Here is a 24990-nt window from a genome sequence, read left to right as displayed (position 1 = left end):
TGGGTATATTAGTTCATTAAAATATAACTTTTACTAGATATCCAATAAAATATTAAAGAGTTGAAAAACACCAAACAGTGAGCAGATGGACTGAACCACTACCTGCACATCCAACTAATTGCCCAAAGATAGAAAAGGGTAATTTACAGTCCTACAGCCTCCAGACGTGTAGATTGCAGATGGATGTATGGTGTGTACGGTATCCTTCAGTGCAGTGGCCAAGGATATTGAGGACGGGTGCTAGGTTGCACAAGAGCAGCAACAACTAGTGACCCTATCACAGGTTCCCTCACAGTTATACTAAGGAGGGGACTAGTTCATTTAACTGCCTAGCAGACACAGAGCACCCGCCCCAACAGGGGCGACCCCATACAGAACCTGTCCCTAGTTAGGGGCCTATTCCCTATGCTTGACCTCACTTATCCCTACATGCCACGTTTCGTCCTCATCATAGGACTCATCAGTGGAATATAGTAGTGAAGTTAAATAGTGAAGTATCACATCAACTCCTAACTCATAGGAGGCACAATCCGACAGTGGTCACGCTGTGTTCAGATGCTGAGAAGTATCCCATGCATCCTACCGCCTCACCGTTTGTGTAGCTGAGTGACAATTATTTTTTATTATTTTTTAAGAAGTTCACCTGACGGGGTACATCATGTGATATTTTTAAACAGTTGGTTGTTATGGACGTGGCTTATTTTTTACAATTTATTTCCCATTTTTTACAATAGATATACATTTTGTTACGTCGACTGCCATGGATTGAGTGGGCACAGCTCTTGCAACCACCCGATCACAGAGCCTTTACTGCGGTGGGCGGCAAATTATGTCCTGCTGCTCTGTACACTTACGGCTCTAGCCTGGAAGATGTTAAATTGATGACACCCTTCTGATGTGAAGCCATCCTAAGGGCCCATTGACACAAACGTATGGCTGTGGTGCCCGTATTGTGGACCCAAGTAGTGGGTTCACCTGATTTGGATGTAAATACCCTCAAATTAAAGCTGACAGTCTGCAGTTAAAGCACATCTTGTTCGTTTCATTTCAAATCCATTGTGGTGGTGTATAGAGCCAAAAATGTTAGAATTGTGTTGATGTCCCAATATTTAAGGACCTGACTGTAGTTACCATGGGAATAAGGGATAACTTGATATAACTAAAATACCCCTATTAGGCTCAGCTATTTTCAATCCAATTAGCGGACACAAGGAACAGGCCTATATAAGGAACAGCTGACACAAGGAACAGGCCTATATAATTGTGCTGCTGATAAGTTGTAAACAAACAAACTCTCGTTTGTCAACTAACTTCCTTAGAATGAAAAATACAGTTATACAGCACATCTCCCTCTGTAATTAGGAATGTTCTACCAATAATAAATAGACCTGAATGAGGGAGGAAGGATTGTGGTAGCGACCATTCCGCCACCATAAAATTTACATCAGCCTGTGTAATAGGATGATGCAAATGAGTGCGGATCAACGTGTTTATTGCTGACTGGCACTCATCCTACCAGAATATTGGGCCGTCCAAAGGCCGTCCAAAGGCCATCCCACACAGTGTATTATTGGTCACAACTGCCTGTCACTACCAGAGCTTTGAGACGTTCTCACAGCTCTGTTTCCACACCCCTGTGATGATGTCACTAGAGCTTGGAGGAGTTCTCTTCCCTGTTTCTCCGCCTCTGTGATGAGGTCTTTACTTTCAGTTTCCTTCCTCCCAGCTGTCCCTCCTGTGTTTGATTTCGCTGCCTTTAAATCACCCCTCCTCCTTTGTAGAGGTGCGGATTATACTCTTCATTTTGAGCTGTATCTCTCGCTTGAGTGTCTTCACCTGTGTGACTTCTCTTCACTGGATCTGTGTTCTGCTGATGCAAGTAATTCGGATATCATCTGCTGACTTTGGATCTGTTTTCACTGCGGCTGCAGCACCTCCATTAAGTGTTCAGACATTGTGTGTTTCTGTGTCACTTGCTGACTGGATCCGAGGCGACCCCGGTTCCGTCCATATACTGAGCAGGGCACCGGTGGCCGTGCCCCTTCCACTATTGTAGGGGTTTCAGCGGTCTTCAGCCTCAGGTACGCGGGCATGTCTCGATCCACCATTTGGATCCGGACATGGGCATAGCAGCTTAGGGAGAGCTTTTAGGGTCTGGCAGGGGTCACTCTTTATCCTCCCTAGTTTGGGTCCGGTCAGTTGCTATTCTCTGTGTACGCTCTTGTTGCTCACTTACAGCCGTGACACTGCCATTCTCAGGTTTTCACAAAGTGTAAGGTGTATACTTTCAGAAAATATGTATATTTAAGGGTATTAAACAATTTATTTATTGTATACTTCAGATTTTTGTGTTTGTTAAGCATGCTTGGCAACGAAAGGATTAAAGGAGCCATGACAATTCTTAAGTTATGACCCCATTGATTAGATTTTATTTTATTTTTTTAAGGATAGAATAGCATAGAATTGTGTCAAGCTCCATAAAAAACATACAGCTCTAATAAATGCTTGTTTCCTGGGCACTATTACTGGGAAGGAGAGTTAAAGGGGTTGGCCCATCTGAGACACTGAGGGCATATCACTAGGATATGCGATCCACAAATGCACCACCTCTCTATTCACCACTATGAGACTTCCAGAAATAACAGAGTCAATGGAAATGTGCAAAAGTAAAAAATAAATTAAAAAAAAGGCAGCAATATTTATACGCATTGCCCTCAATTAAAGGTTTACCTGGTGGCAGAAAAGATCTCATCAAACTTTATCTTCAGCTGCCTCCCTTCACTTAGAGGCCAGTTAGAATCCTCCTGGTGACAGAATATAACATTGTTGAGCACAGCGGTGGACACTCCTAAAGCACTTATCATCTCTTTGTCCATTTCTGCACACTTTGTACTCAGGCTTACTTTTTCACCATGTCTATAAAAAAGAGGGAAATAGTTATCAGCATATATAAAATGCAATAGGATTCCCAACCAAAACTGAAAGCTAAGGCTAAGTTCATATCAAATCTGCACCATGACGATTCTTGTGAATTGTTTATATATATATATATATATATATATATATATATATATATATATATATATATATATATATATATATATATATATATATATCTATATATATATATAATGAAGAAAGTCCAATGGGAGCACCACCAGAGTACGGGTGCAAGGTCCAACGCAGGGCAGTGGCGAACCCCAAAATTGTACAAAGCGAAGAAGTAGGACTGCACTCCAAAATGTAGCAAAATAGCAATGATTTATTCACCCATAATATGGCAGGTCTTGCGACGTTTCGGCTCACAAGAGCCTTCCTCAAGCTTAAGGAAGGCTCTTGTGAGCTGAAACGTCGCAAGACCTGCCATATTATGGGTGAATAAATCATTGCTATTCTGCTACATTTTGGAGTGCAAGTCCTACTTCTTCGCTATATATATATATATATATATATATATATATATATATATATATATATATATATACACACACAACTTTTGGGATACCTTCTTGATGTGCCCGGCCAAAGGTTTAAAAATAACTTGCCACTTTTTATTCACATCCATTTTCAGAACAGTGAATGGACAAACAAATGCAGTTCTAGACAGCTTACTTCATTCTTGTAATTACTCCTTCCAGTGTTTTGAATTCAGTCTTTTTACCCTTCTGTGTACACACCATGGACCTCTGAACAGCTATAATTTCTCCATTCACATCCCGGAGCTGCAAGCGAATCTGCGCTCTGACATCTGTTTCATGAGCAACCTAAAATGTGGAATCAAATATACCATATTTCAACTTCGGTTAGAAAGCGGTGTTAAGGATTTAATAAAATATTCTTCCTTAGTGGGGTATGGCTGATGTACAGGGCCCTCTAGTTTCCAAAATTAGTGCTGGTTGGCGTTAAACAATGTGATCTTCTCATGTTTCATAGTGACTTTCAATGAATATGTAGTATTAGAATTGCTCTTGACAGCAAACTACTGGCATGAAAATACTTACGAATTACCTTAGGATCATGCACAAAGGTATTCCCTTTTGATCCAGGTGGAAAATCTCCTGTTGTAATATACTTGAGACACTCAATAATAGTCTGAAACATTGTAAAAAGAACATTCATTATTTACATTAAAATAATATATTTGTAAGACAAATTGTAATTTTTGCACAATGGATTCAAGGAGGAGCATTTATCAAGCTATTTACACCATCACTGTGGCATTTAAAAGTCTCAAATTAAAAATGCCATATCTGTACCATAATTTGCTACTTTTTGAGTTTCCTGCCACTTTCAGTGGCGATAAAAGGGGTGGACCTTAGTAGGAATGGCAGAGCCTACCACATCCCAATGGATTAACTACACCTTATGCCAGAAACTGGCATACAACAAGTCATAGCTCAAGTCTACACCAGTTTTTGGCACATCTGCTTCTTAATAAATGAGGTGCATCTCACTCCAGCACAAAGGGGGGGTTCAAGATTAGTATATGGGAAGCCCAGTCATGATAAATCCCCTGCCACATGTGATCTTTTCCGTAAATATCTTCATTGTCCTTAACCCCTTAAGGACTCAGCCCTATTTCACCTTAAGGACTTGGCCATTTTTTGCAAATCTGACCAGTGTCACTTTAAGTGCTCATAACTTTAAAACATTTTGAGTTATCCAGGCCATTCTGAGATAGTTTTTTCGTCACATATTGTACATTATGACACTGGTAAAATGAAGTCAATTTTTTTTATTTTTTTGCATAAAAAAAATACCTAAATTTAGCAAATTTGGGGTAATTTCAAAGTTTCAGTTTCTTTACTTCTGTAATACATAGTAATACCCCCCAAAATTGTGATGACTCTACATTTCCCATATGTCTACTTCATGTTTGAATTATTTTGGGAATTATATTTTTATTTTATTTTTTGGGGGATGTTACAAGGCTTAGAAGTTTGGAAGCAAATCTTAAAATCTTTCCAAAAATTTACAAAAACCCCATTTTTAGGGACCACTACAGGTCTGAAGTCACTTTGCCCCAAAATGACCCTATTCTATAAACTACACCCCTCAAGGTATTCAAAACTGATTTTACAAACTTCGTTAACCCTTTAGGTGTTGCACAAGTTATTGGCAAATGGGGATGAAATTTAAGAATTTCATTTTGCCTAATTTTCCATTTTAACCCATTTTTTCCACTAACAAAGCAAGGGTTAACAGCCAAACAAGACTGTATCTTTATTGTTCTGACTCTGCCGTTTACAGAAACACCCCATATGTGGCCGTAAACTACTGTACGGGCACACAGTAGGAAAGGTGCGCCGTATGGTTTTTGGAAGCCAGATTTTGCTGGACTGGTTTTTTGACACCATGTCCCATTTGAAGCCCCCCTGATGCACCCCTAGAGTAGGAACTCCAAAAAAATGATCCCATCTAAGAAACTACACCCCTCAAGGTATTCAAAACTAATTTTACAAACTTTGTTAACCCTTTAGGTGTTGCACAAGATTTATTGGAAAATAGAGATACAATTTCAAAATTTCACTTTTTTGGCAGATTTTCAATTTTAATATTTTTCCAGTTACAAAGCAAGGGTTAACAGCCAAACAAAACTCATTATTTATGGGCCAAATTCTGTAGTTTACAGAAACACCCCATATGTGGTCGTAAACCGCTGTACGGGCACACGGCAGGGCGCAGAAGGAAAGGAATGCCATACGGTTTTTGGAAGGCAGATTTTGCTGGACTGGTTTTTTTGACACCATGTCCCATTTGAAGCCCTCCTGATGCACCCCTAGAGTAGAAACTCCAAAAAAGTGACCACATTTTAGAAACTACGGGATAGGGTGGCAGTTTTGTTGGTACTAGTTTAGGGTACATATGATTTTTGGTTGCTCTATATTACACTTTTTGTGCGGCAAGGTAACAAGAAATAGCTTTTTTGGCACTTTTTTTGTTATTTACAATATTCATCTGACAGGTTAGATCATGTGGTAATTTTATAGAGCAGGTTGTCACGGATGCGGTGATACCTAATATGTATACATTTTTTTTTTATTTATGCAAGTTTTATACAATGACTTCATTTTTAAAACCCCAAAAATATTTTTGTGTCTCCATAGTCTAAGAGCCATAGTTTTTTTCAGTTTTTGGGCGATTATCTTGGGTAGGGTATGATTTTTGCGGGATGAGATGACAGTTTGATTGGTACTATTTAGGCGTACATGCAACTTTTTTGATCACTTATTACCTTTTTGGGGAAGTAAGGTGGGCAAAATTTCAATTTTCTCATAGTTTGAATTTTTTTATTTTTATGGCGTTCACCGTGCGGGGAAAGTAACATGACCGTTTTATAGATCAGGTCGTTACGGACGCGGTGATACCCAATATGTGTAATGCATTTAATTTTTTTAATTTTTTATTCAGTGATAAATGTTTTTTTTTTTTATCGTAACTTTTTTTTACATTTTTTTTGACCCAGACCCACTTGGTTCTTGAAGATCCAGTGGGGCTGATGTCTTTATAATACAGTACAGTACACTATATAGTGTACTGTACTGTATTTTACTTACACTTTGTCTGAACGGCTGACATCTGCACAGATTTATACCAGGGTGTCAGCAATGTGCTGATACCCTGGTTGAACCACTGGCCACCAACAAATTTTCAAGAGGAGGCAGGCGGGGGATCGTGATCCCGCCTCCCGCATCGCCCCCACCGCCCACAACCTCCCCCCTGCACCACCCGCTAGCATAAAATCATGCAGGGGTGCAGGGGGGGTGCAAAATTGATAGTTTAGGCACACTAACCCCCTGGCGTTGTGACAGGATGCCGGCTGAATGATTTCAGCCGGCATCCTCTTCCGATTAACCCCCGCGGCGCCGGAATCTCGATTTAAATTTAGGACGTACCGGTACGCCCTGAGTCCTTAAAGGGAACCTGTCACCGGGATTTTGTGTATAGAGCTGAGGACATGGGCTGCTAGATGGCCGCTAGCACATCCGCAATATCCAGTCCCCATAGCTCTGTGTGCTTTTATTGTGTAAAAAACCCGATTTGATACATATGCAAATTAACCTGAGATGAGTCCTGTATGTGAGATGGAACAGGACTCATCTCAGGTTAATTTGCATATGTATCAAATCGGGTTTTTTACACAATAAAAGCACACAGAGCTATGGGGACTGGGTATTGTGGATGTCTAGCAACCCATGTCCTCAGCTCTATACACAAAATCCCGGTGACAGGTTCCCTTTAAGGACTCGGGAAATAGGGCGTACCGGTACGCCCTACGTCCTTAAGGGATTAAAGGGGTTTTCTGGTCCTTTTATACTGATAACCTATCAGCAGAATAGGCCATCAATACATGATTGGTGTAGGGCTGCAGTAAACAAATATTTTTGTAATCGAGTATTCTATCGATTATATTTCTCGATTCATCGAGTATTCTAATAAGAAAAAGCTACTTAAAATAACGTACGAAATTAGGTATGTATAAAGTTATTGGTTTGAAGGGGTTAATAACTTTATACATGCCTAATGCCAAGGTGCTTCCATTAACCCCTCCAAACCAATAACTTTATACATGCCCATTGGGTTTGGAGGGGTTAATGGAAGCACCTTGGCATTAGGCATGTATAAAGTTATTGGTCTGAAGAGGTTAATGAAAGCACCTTGGAGGTGCCTTCATTAACCCCTCTCTAAACCAATAACTTTATACATGCCAAGGTGGTGCTTGCAGCCTCCATTAACCACTCTCTCTCCATCTGCCTCCCCCAAGCCTCTGATCTGCTTGCCCCCAGCCTCTGATCTGGCTCCCCCCCCCCCCCAGCCTCTGATCTGGTCCCCCTCCTCCCCCCCATCATTGGTGGCAGTGTCCGTTCCGATCGGAGCCCCAGCAGTGTAATGCTGGGGCTCCGATCGGTTACCATGGCAGCCAGGAGTCACGCTACTGAAGCCCTGGCTGCCATGGTATGTTAGTAGTGAGCAGAGAGCAGCGCATTATACTCACGTGTGCTGTGGCCGCCGGTCGCTCCTTCTTCTGTCTGTGCGGCGGATTGCTAATGCTTACAGCATTAGCAATGCGCCGCACAGACCTATGAGAAGGAGCGACCGCCGGCCACAGCGCACGTGAGTATAATGCGCTGCTCTCTGCTCACTAACATACCATGGCAGCCAGGACTTAAGCAGCGTCCTGGCTCCCATGGTAACCGATCGGAGCCCCAGCATTACACTGCTGGGGCTCCGATCGGAACTGACACTGCCACCAATGATGGGGGGGAGGAGGGGGACCCTGTGGGATATGGCCGGCACATTCATTGGTGGCGCAGTGGCCACAGTCCCTTCCCTCCCCTCCCCTCCTCCTCCGTCCCTCCCCTCCTCCTCCTACTTGGTCTTCAGCGGCAGCCGCGCACAGTGGGGAGGGAGAGACTCTCTCCTCCTCCCTCAGCTGTGCCGGCCGCTCAGTCCTGCCTCTCTGGCTCCGGAGGACACGGAAGCGGTGAGTGAGACGCTTAATTTCAGTCCCGCTCCGTGATCACGTGATCTGAACGATTCCTCGATGCAGGGAAACTGCATCGATGAATTTTTTGACTCGATTTAATCGAGTTATTCGAATAATCGTTTCAGCCCTAGATTGGTGGGAGTCTGACATCCCACAATCCTTGCTTATCAGTTGTTCTTCAGTAGCTCTGCTACTGTTAGCACCAAAGTTAGCACCAAAACTACAGCTCAGTCCATTGTATGTAGTTGACACAGCTGGTCACGGCAGCACAGCTCCCAATGAGGTGAAAGGTAGCTACACTGAGGTTTCCAGCTCTGTCCACTAAACACAATGGATGGAATGGCAGACGCAACTGAGGCTAATGCATAGAGTGACGTACGCCTTTAAATTTATCCTATCACGATGCCCCTGCTCATTATCTGAATGCCCTAAGTGTAATCTCCCGAAAGCAGGATTACTACATGCCATATGGGAATGCCCAATGGTGCAGCCATTGTGGAAGCAGGCCATTGACTCGATAGAGGACATTTGGGGAGAAATAGTGGGCCCCACGCCACAACAGTGCATATTCCACTATATACCTATGAACCAGGAAGAGGAACTGGGGTCGGTGGTTGCTAAGCCAGGTGTGCACCTTCTATTGATGTCGGTAAAGAAGTCTCTTTTACGGCACTGGTTAGAAAGGGAAGTTCTGGTGTGGGAGGAGGTCATTGGGACGATGAAAAAGGTTCTTTACCTGGAGAGATTGGAGGTGGAACAGGACAAGGAACGCCTAGTTGAAAGGTTCATCAAAAAGTGGAGGAAGTTCATAGAGAAAAGGTTATCCGATATTGAAATACAAGCGCTTATAGCTCCATTTAAACAGACTGGCTGGTATCTAGAGGCCCAGCTTGCAAATAGATTAGGGAAACTGGTGGGGTAACTTGGTACTTGGGGGGGGGTAAATCTTTGGGGGTAGGGGGCACGGTTTTGTGCCGATACCGCTTCAAGTCCTAAGGTCTTAGATTGGTGTTCACGGGTGGGGGGTTGGGTAGGGGGTTAGGAGGGGGGGGTCAGGATGGGGTCACGAATAAGGGGGTTGGGGGGGCTTAAAATGTAAAAATGTGAATTGAGGAATCTAGCCTTAACAATTGCCTGTACAATGTGCTTTGATGCTATTTTTGCACGATGTTCTTTGTCCGTGGATGTGCTTGTGGTTTCTCATTTCAATAAAAAGATCTTAAAAACAAACACAATGGATGGAGACCCCAAGCTATCAGGTATTGATGGTCTATCCTAAGGATAGGCCACCAAAAATAATTGGACTGGGTGAGTAAGTAAAGAACTGATATTCTAGGCTATTTAAATTAGTTGTCCACTTTCTTTTATATATTGATGACCTATCCTCAGGATAGGGGTCCGACTCCCAGCAGCCCCACCAATTAGCTGTTTGTAGAGAACACAGTGCTGATACGAGTGCTACCTTCTCCTCATTGTTTACCTGCTCGCTGTTGTGACCTGAGCGCTGAGCAGGTATAATTACAATTAAGCCATCTCATTCACTTTTATGGGACGGCTCCTTCCTAGAGCAGTCACAAAAAAGTAGACAAACCCTTTAAAATGCCACCTTAAAACAGTAACATTATTTTCCCAAAGAGTACGTGTGGATAAATGCTAAATAAGATGGGACCCCCTCTCTAGAATAAATAAAGGTCTTGTGTCCCCTGTTCATCGCAAACTACAGTTGTGCATAATCTGAATGGAGCTGATGGTCTATTCAAAGTCTAGGTGACTCATGTGGAGGAAAGTGGAATTCAGAACCCTGTTCCCAGCAGCAGGGTTCTCATTTATCATGTTATATACATGTATCACCAATCTTGCAACAAGGTGATAAATATCCTTTGTGGAAAAAAACTCCTAAGATGGATAGTTTACTAAAGTATTTTGTCCTGGATGTTATTTAGAGAATTTATACTACATTAGCAGTTATTTATGTGAAATTAGCTGTTAACCTTAAAGGGTTTTCAAGGAATAATTCAACATTAACTGAAGGCTACTAGTCTGCCTTACCTAATGAACAAATTATACTTATTTGCACCTTGTTGTTCTGTTCCTGTACACTGGATCCTGCTCCGCCATGTTCTGGCTTGTATACAATCAGGCCGGGGCATGAACAAGATCTCATGTGCCTCTGAAGCCAATAACTGTCTTCAGCGGTGATGTGCTGTTTGGGGTGAAGCAGGCTAGGGACTTTCAATTAATGCTAAATTACTCCCAGAAAACCCTTTTAAATCTGCACCATCAGTGGGGAATATATGATATGAATCCAAATAACAGCAGTGGCCGTTCGTGTTCTTAAAAGAATTCTCCATGACTAAACTATTGATGACCAATTCTTAGGACAGGTCATCAACGTCACATCTGCGGGGTCAGAATGCTGGCAAGTATTCAAGGAGAGTCAATACCTCCCTAAGTTGCGTCCAAAGCATCTTATTCAGCCAACCAGAAGCCTACTTCCTACTGATAAGCGCAAACACTCTGATACAACCATCTGTAGATTATATCGATTTTCCCTTGTCATGTTCCAAGGCTTGTTAAACAGTCATATATCCACTTTCAGTGGGTGGCACTCGTGAGACTGTCTCTTTGCATATTATATTCCCATAGAGCATTGCCATTAAGTTTACACAGATACCTGGTCTCCCCTCTGCGGAGTTAAAGGAAGAAACATATTTTGGTGTATGAATTCCCTCTTATATAAAAAGCCTTTTTAACATGAGTGATACAGAATAAGTCAGGCTCTGTTCCAGGAAAAACTGATGGCTTTGCACGCAAGTTCAATCAGGTTTGTCTGTGATTGCGTTCACTGTTCCAGTATTTTCCATGCGGATGTAATCAGTTCTTTTCTATAGAAAAACTATAGAACAACAATGTACATCTCCTAGCAACCATCAGTGAAAAATTTAAATTACTCTTACCGGTAATTGGATTTTCCTTTAGCCTCCACAACGGCACTACCTGGAGGGTAGACGCCTCTTCACGGACAGGAAAACAGAGATCAGCGTATAAAAGCCCCCTCCCCTTACCTTCACCAGTTAATAGTCTAGGACTCAAAAATAGATGCATCATTTAATAAGGTTAATCAACATAACAATACAAATTAAAAGGGTCAACTGCCAACCGACAAAAATAAATCCAAAACAAAAAAGGGTGGGAATTCCCCGTGCTGTTGTGGAGGCTAAAGGAAAAGAGTAATTTTCATCTTTTCCCCATGCCTCCACAACGGCACTACCTGGAGTAATAACAAAGAATCAAATCGGGGGGGACCACAGCAGACAAAACCTTCCTGCCAAAGGATAGGTCCTGTGGGGATTCGCTCTGGTAAACAGGATAAGCGGACGCAGTATAGAGGCACCAACCAGTTTGTAAACCAAAAGTTCACTGTTTATTCACACATTAGAAAGTTCACAGAACAAAAAACACTTTCAAGCAAAAAAAATAAAAATCGCCTTGCAGTATTGGTGTCAGTTCACACCATGCGGCCTGTTCTGCCAATAAGAGTCCATCAGCAGGCTTTAGTCGGCCTGTTTCCCCTCACATTGGTCTAAGCCCTCCACTCCGGCACAAGCCTCAGATCCCAATACAGAGATCCCCTCTGCATGAACCCAGCTGTCTTTTAAAGGCAGCTAGGTGTTAACAAAAACCTGGAACGGCACCTGCTATCCAGTCCGGTGTTTGGCCTTACCTGACTGCTAATTAGTCCAGCAGCACACACTGGGAGGAAAATACCTGCCTCCACATACAATTCACTTTACTGTGTCACAGTCCTTATTGGACAGAACATCAAGTTTATAGTGTCTACAAAAAGTTGAAGGGCTTGACCAAGTAGCCGCTCTGCAAATATCCTCAAGGGAGGCAGAGGCAACTTTTGATCTTTTAGTCTTCGGTCCCGGGAACGTAAAAGGAATGGCTGTAGAGTTCTTGAGTTCTTACTGAAGATATTTTGGATGTCACGAGACCTAGAATTGTCATGATTTCTCTTACGGAGGTCTTGTGCAAATGTCGAAATTTTTAGATCTTCTGAATCAGATCTTCCAGATTTTTTACTGGAAGTAAGAAGGACATTAGGTGAGAATCCAAAAGTACTCCTAGAAACACTTTCCGATAATATGTAAACAGATTTGACTTCTGCATATTGATCCAACCTGGGTCTGACAAAGTCTGGATTACTATCTGCATCTGAAACAGAAGAGATTCTGCGTTTGGGACCGCAAATCAATAAGTCATCTAGGTATGGAATCAACAGAATTTTTGACAGATGGAAAAACCTGAGATCTCCACCATGACCTTTGTAAACACTCTTGGGGAAGAGCATAGACCTGGAACTGGTAATGACTGATCCTCCTCTGAATCCAAACCGCCATCCTTAAATATAGTAGGCATCGGAGAGCTCCATTATTGCCATAACCCAGTCTCTGGATAATAGATTGATTGTGGACCTTACTGTCTCCATTTTGAATCTTTTGTATGTTATAAATTTGTTTAAACTCTTCAGATTTATGATTGCCCGGAATGGTCTGTCCGGTTTCTTGATTAGAAAAATTTAAGAATACAAGCCTTTCTTCTCTTCTTCTGGAGGAACTTGGATTATTGCTTCTTTTTGAAGGAAAAGTGCGATCTGAGATTCTAACGCCTCCTGTTTTTCTCCCTTTAATCTTAAATTTTCCAGGTACCCGGCGGGGGGAGGACCTGATAGTTCCAGCTTGTATCCTGATTTTATTATAAACAGCACCCAGGGAAAGGCATGAATATGTTCCCAGGCCTGAAAGAATTGTTTTATCCTTCCCCCAACCGGACTTCTAGCGTCACTGGGTGATACTTGGACGGGAAGATTTTTCTGAGAAGAGGCATCCTTTATTTTTCCGCTTTGAAGACTGCCATGAAGCCCCTGAATTCTGCCTTTTTTTAAAATCAAATCCAGGACGTCTCTGATGGGATAACTTAGACTCCGTAGGAAAGCTTTTTTTCCCTATCGGAAGCCTTCTCCAGGATATCATCTAAGGCTTTCCCAATTAAACGATCGCCTTCACATGGGATGGCACAAAGCTTATTTTTTAGGCTGAATCTCCATTCCAGGACCTTAACCACACCGCTCTACAAGAGTTATTCGATAAGGCTGCAGTTTTTGACGACAATTTCACCAGATCTGCCGGGAAATTTGAAACCTGCTTGAGAACCGAGATGGAGGCCAGAATATCTTCTCTAGGAATGCTTGACTGAATATGTTCCTCTAGTTGAGTCAGCAATAAAGACAGGGTTCTTGCTGTGTAAGTGGCCAAGATGTCAGGATGTAATATATACATATAAGACTCTCAGGAACATCTGAGCAGGGACTTACATTTCTTATACATAGGATCCTTAAGGATCCCCAAGTCTTCAAGCGGCAACAAAGATTTCTTTGTGATCCTATTGACTGGTGCATCGACCCTTGCAACTTTATCCCAGGAGCTGGAATCATCCTTGGCAAAAAGGATATTTTCTTTTAAACATCCTAGATGCTGCCTGCCTTTTCTTAGGATCCTTATATTCATTCTGGATTACATTTTTAATCTTGTTGTGTACTGGGAAAACCCTTTTCTTTTTCTCCACGAATCCTAAGAACATCTGATCCTAGAAGGATAACAGTTCTTTAGTCTCTTCTAAATTTATTGTCGCCCTAATGGTGTTAAGTAAGGACACAGTTTCCTCTATGGAACACAATGGGCGACCCGAGGAGCCTTCAGAGATACTACAGGTTGAATCTGTATCAGAAGAAGCTTCCTCCTCATCCAGATCGAATCAATGTTCATCAATCACAGCAGGAATTGCTCTGGAGGTGGAAGGTTTAGGAGAGACTACCGCCAATCTCGCATCAATGGCTGCTCCAATTTGTTCCTTAATTAAGGATCTTAAACTATCCACAGTAGATGGGGATTCCACTGAGACCACAATATTTATGCATTGGGGACAAATGTTTTGGTAGTAGAGTATAGACTCTCTTTACACATCTGGCATCTTTTTTTGTGACGGTTCTCCAGAAAATAGCAAGCTCTACCTCCTCTAAAAAAACAGCAGGCCCTGGAGGGCCTGGAGGTGTCGGTGGCCTTTCTAGTAGTGTCTAGATCACCAGGAGCAGACATGCTGGCTGTCCGGAGGAGGCAAGTGCCGTTACGACTCCAACATCCCTGATGCAGTACTGTAGAATGTGGGCCGCTTGGCATTCTTCCCTTTTCACAGGTACTGCCGGCCCAAGCACTTCCGGGCAGGGTGTGATGATGTCACACGCCTGCACTGCGTTCCACAGTGCGCCGCACCTGGAAGTAGAGATTGAAGCATCCCCTGGCCCTGGGAACACCCCCAACCAGCGCACCAATGATTCCCGGCCAAAAACACAGAAACAGAAGCCCGGGGCAGCCAGCACACGCCGGACTTATGCCAGAGGGGAAGGAGGAGCAACCGCTCGGGGATCCTTCCCCCTGCATGAGCGCTCTGGAAGCCCAAGAGAACTTACCAAAGGCCCTGCGCAACCACGCTGATCAAAACCCTGTCACTTAAGGGACAGGAAAACAACTGGTGAAGTTGGATGGGGCTTTTATACGCTGATCTGGGTTGTTCCTGTCCCAGAAGAGGCGGGTACCCTCCAGGTAGTGCCGTTGTGGAGGCGTGGGGGAAAAAAACGCAGTGCATCCCGATGCAATCCATTTTTCACACAACCCCCCATTCACTTCTATGGAGCCAGGGTTGCGTGAAAAACGCACAATATAACATGCTGTGATTTTTACTGAACACCGACATGATCAGTCATAAAAGACGCTCATGTACACAGACCCATTGAAATGAATGGGTCAGGATTCAGTCTGGTTTCTTAGCGGTTCAACAAAAGGCATCGCATCCGGACAGAAAGTTCGCTTGTGTGAAAGATGCACACGACTATGTATTTTGCAGTCTGCAAAACTCGGAGGAAGTCCGTGTGCATTCCGTATTTTGCGGAACGGAACAGCTGGCCCCTAATAGAACAGTCATATCCTTGTCCCTAATGCGGATAATAGGACATGTTCTATTTTTTGTGAAATGAATATATGGAAACAGAATGCACACAGAGTAACTTCCGTTTTATTTTTTTTGTGTCCCCATTAAAATAAATGGTTCCGCATACGGTCCTAAAAACACGGAACGGACACGGAAAGAAAATACGTTCGTGTGCATGAGCCCTAAAGGTTAGCTCGTAGTTTGTTGCTGAGTAAAAGCAAGGTGCGGGAGCCGCGCTCTAAATAACCAGTGAGTGTCAGTAGCAACTCCTGCAAATAAGAGAATTGGGAACAAAATCGTCCAGTTGTCAGAGAAGGAACTCACTGAACCAGAATGTCCATGTGTGAAAAGCACAGTTCTCCTGCTACTAAACCATATGTAGCATAATGAGTCTCACACAACTATGACCACGCTCCGAACCCACATATGAGAGATAAACACTTGCTGGAACGTGTTAGTTTGTGAAGAAGGAATCACCAAACAACTCCTGCTGATCCACAGATCTCGTGCTGGGCGTCCAACCTCTGAATCCAAAGCACCGAACCTTCAAAGGAATAAGGCAAATGGTGCAATACCCTCGGTATCTTTAAGGTAAAGAATTTATTGCACTTACAATTGATGAGTTTCAAACTTGCATGTAAAAGAAAAAGCCCGACCCGGGTTTCGCTGTTCGCTTCTTCAGGGGCTGCAGTATAGACGCCGCTGCAAACCACGAGTAGAAGAACCCTTCCACCCCGGAACTGAAACGGACTTCCGTAATCAGTAACATGCCAATCACATTAACAAGTATCGAAAATATAAATACACAAATAAATAGACATAAAAACATATGTATGGAATGTTTAAAAAACATATAAATATAAAAATATATAAAATTATCAATAAAAAAAAAATGGAAAAAGGTATCATGTGGATCAAGCCATACAGACTGCTTTAATGTCCCACTCCATGTTCAGTCCTTGTGGTTGTAAGGTATCCATCTCAAATATCCATTTAGCTTCCGTCTTATTAATTTGTGTTATGGGATTACCTCCTCGCCAATGTTGTTTAACCAGTTCTATACCGCAAAATTTCAAACCACTAGGGTCTTTCTGATGAACTCTCTTGAAATGGGCAGAGACACTATGCGTCTCCAGACCCTTTTTGATATTTCTAATGTGCTCTGCCACCCTAACTTTAAGTTTCCTAAGAGTCCTACCTATATATTGGAGCCCACATGGGCACTCCAACATATAGATGACTCCCATAGTCTCACAAGAAATATTCCCCCTAATTTTTAAGACAGTTGCTTTAGAGGTAGACACAATCTCCTTTATTTTTGATTTTTTCTTCTCTTCCCTGGAGCGATTTTTGCAACAGAGGCAAAAACCGCACCATGTGAAAACACTGCAGGATTTGGTTGTACTAGGGACATCCTTCACAAAACTATGTACAATCCGATTCCTAACAGTGGGAGCTCTTTTAAAAATAAAAGAGGGTTTGTTTGGGATAAGATCTCCAATGATCCGATCGTTTTTCAGGACATTCCAATTCTGATGTATAATTTTTCTAATCTGGGGGCAAATAGTGGAATAAGAAGTGGAAAAAGCAAATTGATATTTATCCCTCATACCTTCCATATATTCCTTAGAATCCTTATTTTTTAGTTCATCATTATCTAATCTTATTTCTTCCCTTTGCTTATATAATATTTCCTTTTCATATCCCTTTGCAATAAAACGATCTACGATAATACTACTTTGATTCTCGTAGTCTTTAATATTAGAACAGTTTCTTCTAATGTGTTTTAGTTGGCCTTTTGGTACATTACATAACCAAGGCTTGTAATGGCAACTGCTGCTTTCAATGTACCCATTGCGGTCAGTTGGTTTAAAATAGGTTTTGGTTACCATTTTATTTTGTTCCAATCTAATTTCAAGATCAAGAAAATGGATGACGGTTTTACTAATATCTTCCGTGAATTTTATGTTCCATTCATTAGAATTTAGGTATGAGATAAAATGCAATAATTCCTCTTCAGTGCCATACCAGATGCCTATGCAGTCATCGATATATCTCTTCCAAAAACGAAGACCGCCACTCTCAGTATCTCTCTTTAGGATAGGAGAGATAGTCAAATGCTCCCAATATGACATAAATAAGTTGGCGAAACTGGGTGCGAATTTCGCCAACTTATTTAAAGGGGTTGTCTCACTTTAGTAAATGGCATTCATCATGTAGAGAAAGGTAATACAAAGCACTTACTAATGCATTGGGATTGTCCCAATTGCTTCATTTCTAATTTTTTCACCACATTATACACTTAGACGTTTCCATGGTTACAACCATCCTGCAATCCATCGGTGGCCTTGCTTGCACACTAAAGCAATGGCCTCTCTGGTGGCTGGGAACATAGGAATGCACATAGGCCGGTGCTTTTTCCTATAGTGTGCAAGCAGACACCATTATACATGTCTTGCTTCCTAGGTAAGGACCACTCTTCAATCCAGCAGAGATGGTCATGCTTGTACACTAAAGAAAAAAGCACTAGCTTCACTGGTGGACGGGACCATAGGAATGCACACTGGCCATTGTTTTTTTCTAAAGTGTGCAAGCACAGCCACCAATCCTGGATTAAAGGGTGGTTGTAACCTTCCAAATGAGACATGTATAATGTGATGGAAAAATTGTCTAGGCAGCAAAGGAGGCAATATGGGTAGTACAATACATTAGCGAGTGCCTTGTAATAACTTTCTCTACACGATAAATGCTATCTGCTGAAGTTAGACAATGCCTTTCATCCAGTAAAAAATTTAAGGCCAGGTGTCGTAAAACGTTGAGTTGCGCCATTAGGTAGTTGCCCCAGTAGTGCCTGTGTAGATAGTCCTGGTACTGATAAACGTCCCTGCAGTATGGTTAAGAATTTTGCTAGTTATGTCCTCTTCATATACACCCCTCTCTCAAAACCTACATATGGTATTCACAAACTCAAGCTTGATAGGTGTCCTATGTTGTATCCAATCTCTGGCGATTAGTATTCTAGCTTGAAATAGCATTCTTTGAATGCCAAAAGATACTGTAGTATCACTTCCAGAAGGGTCTAAGAGACCTAGTATGCATGTTTTAGGGTCTCCTGGCAATTGCATCTGAGAAGTCTGGGCAATAATCCCCAGGACTCCCTTCCAGTATGAACCCAGCGCAGAGTAATCCCAGAACATACGCATCAAAGAAGCATCCTCTGCTCCACAGTGGGGACAACTTGAGTCAGCTCGAAGAACTATTTTATAAAGAAATAAGGGAGTCTTGTACACTCTGTGTAGTAAAAGTAATTGGGACATGCTCTGCGCTTCACTGAGACTAGGGGTTAGGGCTAGGACAGTGTCCCATTGCTCCTGACAGAGAACACAAACGTCATGTTCCCACTTATCCTTAACCGGCGGAGGCTGTTGCGGTGTCTATAGACCAGTGATATCAAACCCTTAGCGCTGCCCTTGCATAGCACCTGCTGTATAATAGGAGAAGATGGTGATAGCTCAAACCCGTCTGATATGCGTGTCAATTGTAGGAACTGAATTAATACTGTAAGAGGGAGGCTGAATTCAGTCTGAAGTTGTGCAAACGATTTAATAACCCTGTCTGTCTGACTCTGATGAAAAAAGAGTAGATAGTGGTGTACCCTTATCTTTCCAGGGGGAGAAGCCTTCCAATATAAACAATTCTGGTAACTTGGGATTGTGCCATAGGGGCGTGGTGTCCCCTAATTCCTAGCAATTTCTTAAACTTTCACACGTTTTATTAATCAGGGACATGGTGGGATACCCCCCCAGAGAGAGATGATGGCCTTCTCAGCTCTGCCATAGCAATAGGAGCTTTCTGCTTCATATTGGAGGTAGGTATTGTGGCAGAGGGACCTAGATCCGAATGTTGCCACCACCCCTTGAGTTGCAACTAAGCCGCAATAAAGTAAAGCCATGGGTTGGGAAGAGAAAGACCTCCTTCCTCTTTGGAGGGTTTCAAGCCATATTCTAGGTTGATGCTTTTTCCATACCTAAGAACGTAATAAACCCAAAATTTTGTAGAATACACGTTGCGGGACCCAAATGAAAGAATTATGAAATACATATAGCAGTTGAGGGACCCAAATGAAAGAATAATGGAATACATATAGCAGTTGAGGCATCAAAATCAATTTAATTAAGTTACTCCGGGCAATAACTGACAAGGGTAGCTTACACTGGATACTGACTTTGTCAATGAATTTGGTATGCAAGGGGTCCAAGTTAACTCTAATATAATCCATGAGCGTTGGTGTAATCGTGACTCCCAAATACTCTTTCACACGGGCATTGCAGGAAAACGTGCGGGTGCGTTGCGGGAACACCCGCAATTTTTCCGCGAGAGTGCAAAACATTGTAATGCGTTTTGCACTCGCGTGAGAAAAATTGCGCGTGTTTGGTACCCAAACGCGATCGATGTTCTGTAGATTGTATTATTTTCCCTTATAACATGGTTATAAGGGAAAATAATAGCATTCTGAATACAGAATGCATAGTAAAATAGCGCTGGAAGGGTTAAAAAAATAAATAAAAATAATTTAACTCACCTTAATCCACTTGCTTCCGTAGCCCGGCATCCTCTTCTGTCTTCATCTGAGCTTTGTGCAGTAACAAGGACCTTTGGTGACGTCACAGTCATCACATGACCCATCACCATGGTAAAAGATCATGTGATGACTGTGACGTCACCAAAGGTCCTTGTTACTGCACAAAGCTCAGATGAAGACAGAAGAGGATGCCGAGCTACGCGAGCAAGTGGATTAAGGGGAGTTAAATTATTTTCTTTTTTCTTTTTTTTTTTAACCCTTCCAGCGCAATTTGACTATGCATTCTGTATTCAGAATGCTATTATTTCCCCTTATAACCATGTTATAATGGAAAATAATAATGATCGGGTCTCCATCCCGATCGTCTCCTAGCAACAGTGCGTGAAAAATCGCACCGCATCCGCACTTGCTTGCGGAAGCTTGCGATTTTCACGCAACCCCATTCACTTCTATGGGGCCTGCGTTGCGTGGATTATCGCACCACAACGCACAAAGAGGAGCATGCTGCGATTTTCACGCAACGCATAAGTGATGCGTGAAAATCACCGCTCATGTGAACAGCCCCATAGAAATGAATGGGTCGGTATTCAGTGTGGGTGCAATGCGTTCAACTCACGCATCGCATCCGCGCGGAATACTCGCCCGTGTGAAAGAGGCCTAAAACTTTGTGCTACTTGTAATTGTGTATGTGACAGGTCTACATGGGGTGGAAGGAGGTAAAGAGGAAGGAGTACAGATTTGTCCAAGTTAATTGTTAATCCTGAGTTTCCTAAATTCGATAATATCATGCATAATAGGGCGTATGGAATTCTCTATATCACCTACAGTACAGACCAAAAGTTTGGACACGCCTTCTCATTCAAAGAGTTTTCTTTATTTTCCTGACTATGAAGGCATCAAAACTATGAATTAACACATGTGGAATTATATACATAACAAACAAGTGTGAAACAACTGAAAATATGTCATATTCTAGGTTCTTTAAAGTAGCCACCTTTTGCTTTGATTACTGCTTTGCACACTCTTGCCATTCTCTTGATGAGCTTCAAGAGGTAGTCACCTGAAATGGTCTTCCAACAGTCTTGAAGGAGTTCCCAGAGATGCTTAGCACTTGTTGGCCCTTTTGCCTTCACTCTGTGGTCCAGCTCACCCCAAACCATCTCGATTGGGTTCAGGTCCGGTGACTGTGGAGGCCAGGTCATCTGGCGCAGCACCCCATCACTCTCCTTCATGGTCAAATAGCCCTTACTTTCAAAGTTTTCCCAATTTTTCGGCTGACTGACTGACCTTCATTTCTTAAAGTAATGATAGCCACTCGTTTTTCTTTACTTAACTGTTTTTTTCTTGCCATAATACACATTCTAACAGTCTATTCTGTAGGACTATCAGCTGTGTATCCACCTGACTTCTCCTCAACGCAACTGATGGTCCCAACCCCATTTATAAGGCAAGAAATCCCACTTATTAAACCTGACAGGGCACACCTGTGAAGTGAAAACCATTTCAGGTGACTACCTCTTGAGGCTCATCAAGAGAATGCCAAGAGTGTGTAAAGCAGTAATCAAAGCAAAAGGTGGCTACTTTGAAGAACCTAGAATATGAAATATTTTCAGTTTCACACTTTTTTGTTATGTATATAATTCCACACGTGTTAATTCATAGTTTTGATGCCTTCAGTGTGAATCTACAATTTTCATAGTCATGAAAATAAAGAAAACTCTTTGAATGAGAAGGTGTGTCCAAGCTTTTGGTCTGTACTGTACATACATGTTGTCAACATATAATGAAACTCTCTCCTCCTGAGATCTGAAGGGGAACCCCTTCCAGTCAAATGAAGAAAGTAGCAGACAGGCCAGGGGCTCAATGGCTACTGCAAACAGTAGGGGAAGATAGAGCATCCCTGCCTCGTACTCCTATTTGATGCAAATTGTGCCGACATACCCCCATTGGCTCTAATCCTAGCTACCAGTGAACTATATAGCAATTTTTCCAAATGTCACAAGGCCCTGACCAACACCATAGCACCCATAACCTCCCACAAATATTCCCATTCCATGCGGTCAAAGACTTTGGCAGCGTCTAAGGAGAATATTGCATAACAGCCACCCGCTTCTACTGTCCTCTTACGATTAAAAAGGGTAGATAATTTTTAGAGCTGGTCGATACTGACGGGGTGATATCTAATATGTATTTTTTTCAATTTTTACTTGAATCTTTTAATTTTTTTTACTTTTTATTTTTGAGCTAATATGGGACTTTTCAGGGTATGATTCCTGTTTCAACGCAATACATATGGTATTGTAATGCATTGAAATGGCAAGTATTACACTGACATTTCGCTCATGAGACCCAGCCTGGAACTGATGGGGTCAGAGTAAACCCTTTACATGCTGTGGTCAGCATTGAGCGCAGCATCTAAGGGGTTATTCAGCCTGCATCAATGTTTATACCAATGCTGGTGGATACAGCAGGGTCCTTGTTGTCAGTAACAGCCATGATCCTGCAGCTGATCAGGCAAGCACAGCTACTGTGCCTGCCAATCAGCGCCTTAAAATTATGACACTTGTCAGAAACTCACTTCCTGCAGCGCCATACATGTATGCCGCTGGTCAGGAAGGGATTTAAGGGGTTCTCAGGGACCAATTTAAAATGGCCACCACCAGCCTGCCCTAGAATGAGCAGAAACGGCTGCACTAGAGGGTGGGACATCACTACACACTACACTCTGGCACTTAGGTTGGGTTCACATCACGTTTTTCTCATCTGTTTAACCTATACGTTAACGGATGCCTCAGACTGATGCCATACGTCAAACGAATGAAAAAGACGTGATGTGAACCCACCCTTACATCACTACAAATTGGTGAGTCTTCACCAATAAGTAAGTCAGGTTGCTTAGCCATGATGGCATATCTTAAGCAGGATCACATCATCACCATCTATTGTACAGCAATGTCTTTTTTCGGCCTTATGTACTATGTAAGTGTAGTGAGGTCCCACCTCTCATTAACCCTAGGCAGCTCTGCAAGTGGTGGCAAACAGTCCTCCTTCCATATTCTAGGACAAGTTGTTGGCAGCCATTTTAACCAATTCCTGGAGAGCTTCTGCAAATAAAAGGGAAGTTCTTTATATCGTCTTACTGCATCACCTATATCCAAATACTCAAGTTACTATACAGTCGTAAAGTATGCTGTTCCCTTTTAACAAAGACTGACTTTTCCAATAGCCTCTCCATCTTAGGGTCAAGCCTCCACACTCAAAGCACATAGGGGGTCATTTATTAACCGCCTCCGGACCACCTAACACAGGATTGCGGTCCAGAGGCGGTCGATTCATTCCTCCTTGACGCTCAGGCGCGCCATCTCGCGAGACGGCGCGCATAGCCGGCCCGCAAGTCGCAGGAGGAGTTCGTCACCAGCCTGCCAGCCAATGATCATCGCTGGCAGGCTGGTGATTTTCCCCCAAAAAATAATCACAAGCCAGTTAACACATTATATTTATAAATATAATGTGTTAAATGGCTTCTGTGCTCCTCTGCTGGTCCTTTTCTTCGGTTGGTCCCAGCAGAGGAGCAAACATCACTGTAAGTGCACAAACACCACAAATTTAGCCTCAGATTACCCCCCCCCCCCCCCAATCACCTCTGTCAAATCACCAGTGAAAGGGAAAAAAAGTGATCAGTGTAAACCAGGCATCCTCAAACTGCGGCCCTCCAGCTGTTGTAAAACTACAACTCCCACAATTCCCTGCTGTAGGCTGTTCGGGCATGCTGGGAGTTGTAGTTTTGCAACAGCTGGAGGGCCGCAGTTTGAGGATGCCTGGTGTAAATTGTCCCCAAAAATTTTTCACTAGTATTGACTGTTAGGTTTTAGGAGAGTTTAGGCCCCTTTGTCAGGTACTTGGCGTCGGTTAGCGCCCAGCCCACTGCACCACAGTCACTAATTCGCCGATTAGCGTATCGCTAATCAGCATTGGTACTTTTAGAGTATCTGTAAGTGATCAGAACTGATCACAGTCAGATCTATAATAGTATTAGTGTCACCTTAGCTCGCCCTCCACCCAAAACGCAGTGTTTGCCCGATCAGACCTGATCGGTCACCCACACGTACGTTCACCCACCCCCGCCCCGCCGCAGTGAATCCCCCCCCCCCCCAAATTTTTTTTTTTTATCAGTGCACAATCTTTTTACAAGCTCTGCAGCGATATCACTCTGTAGAGCATTTTTTTTTTAATCAATCACAGCGGCTTCCGGCAACTTCGCTAGCCTTCCATTTGTAAGACAGGCTTTCTTTTTTTTCTTGGGTAGTCTCAGGGAATACCCCCTAAATTTAGCTGACCAAATGGCAAGTAAGGGGTATTCTTCTGAAGAGGCCTACAGGCTTCTGACCCAGTCGGATGAGGAATGGGAACCCTCATCTGACGAATCCAGCGGGTCAGAATACAAACCTGTAGAAAGCAGTGGCAGTCTGACCCAAAGTTCTGACGATGAGGTTGAGGTCCCTGATACCACCAGGCGTACCCGGCCCTGTGTTGCTAGACCACAGGTTGCGCAGGATCCTCTTCAAGGGCAGCAGAGTGGGGTTGGCGCTGTCGGATTATGAGGTGAGGCATACACCAGCAGCGCAGCCCATCCTGGACCTAGTACCAGCACTGCCGTAGAACATGGTGAAGTGGCGAGCACCAGAAGGGCAGTTGAAGCTGGTACGTTGGCACGTGCATTAGTTCCCCCGTCGCAGCCAGCGCACAGACAGGCCCGTAGAGCCCCTAGATTCCCTGAGGTGCTGGCAAACCCTGATTGGCATCCCCCAACTTCAGCTGCACTAGTAGTTCCCCCTTTCACCGCCCAGTCTGGAGTTCGGGTTGAGACAGCTCA

The 24990-nt window shown here is 43.0% G+C and overlaps 1 protein-coding gene across 4 annotated transcripts in view; it reads right to left on the bottom strand.

Annotated features, from left to right (window-relative positions):
* The window catches only part of LOC122926323 (DNA repair protein RAD50-like), a 131241-nt gene that overhangs the window by 72389 nt on the left and 33862 nt on the right, over positions 1-24990 (bottom strand). For all 4 annotated transcript variants that reach the window (XM_044277698.1, XM_044277699.1, XM_044277696.1 and 1 more), the window contains exons 3-5: positions 4009-4092; positions 3613-3764; positions 2731-2916 (exon numbers count right to left, since the gene is read on the bottom strand). In XM_044277698.1, the coding sequence (XP_044133633.1) occupies positions 2731-2916; positions 3613-3764; positions 4009-4092 (422 nt within the window). The remainder of the gene's footprint in view (positions 1-2730; positions 2917-3612; positions 3765-4008; positions 4093-24990) is intronic.

The sequence above is a fragment of the Bufo gargarizans genome, chromosome 2 (genome assembly GCF_014858855.1).
Source record: "Bufo gargarizans isolate SCDJY-AF-19 chromosome 2, ASM1485885v1, whole genome shotgun sequence".
Classification (NCBI taxonomy): Eukaryota; Metazoa; Chordata; class Amphibia; order Anura; family Bufonidae; genus Bufo; species Bufo gargarizans.
Note: the sequence above shows the minus strand (reverse complement) of the source record. Positions and strands in the feature narration are given on the sequence as shown.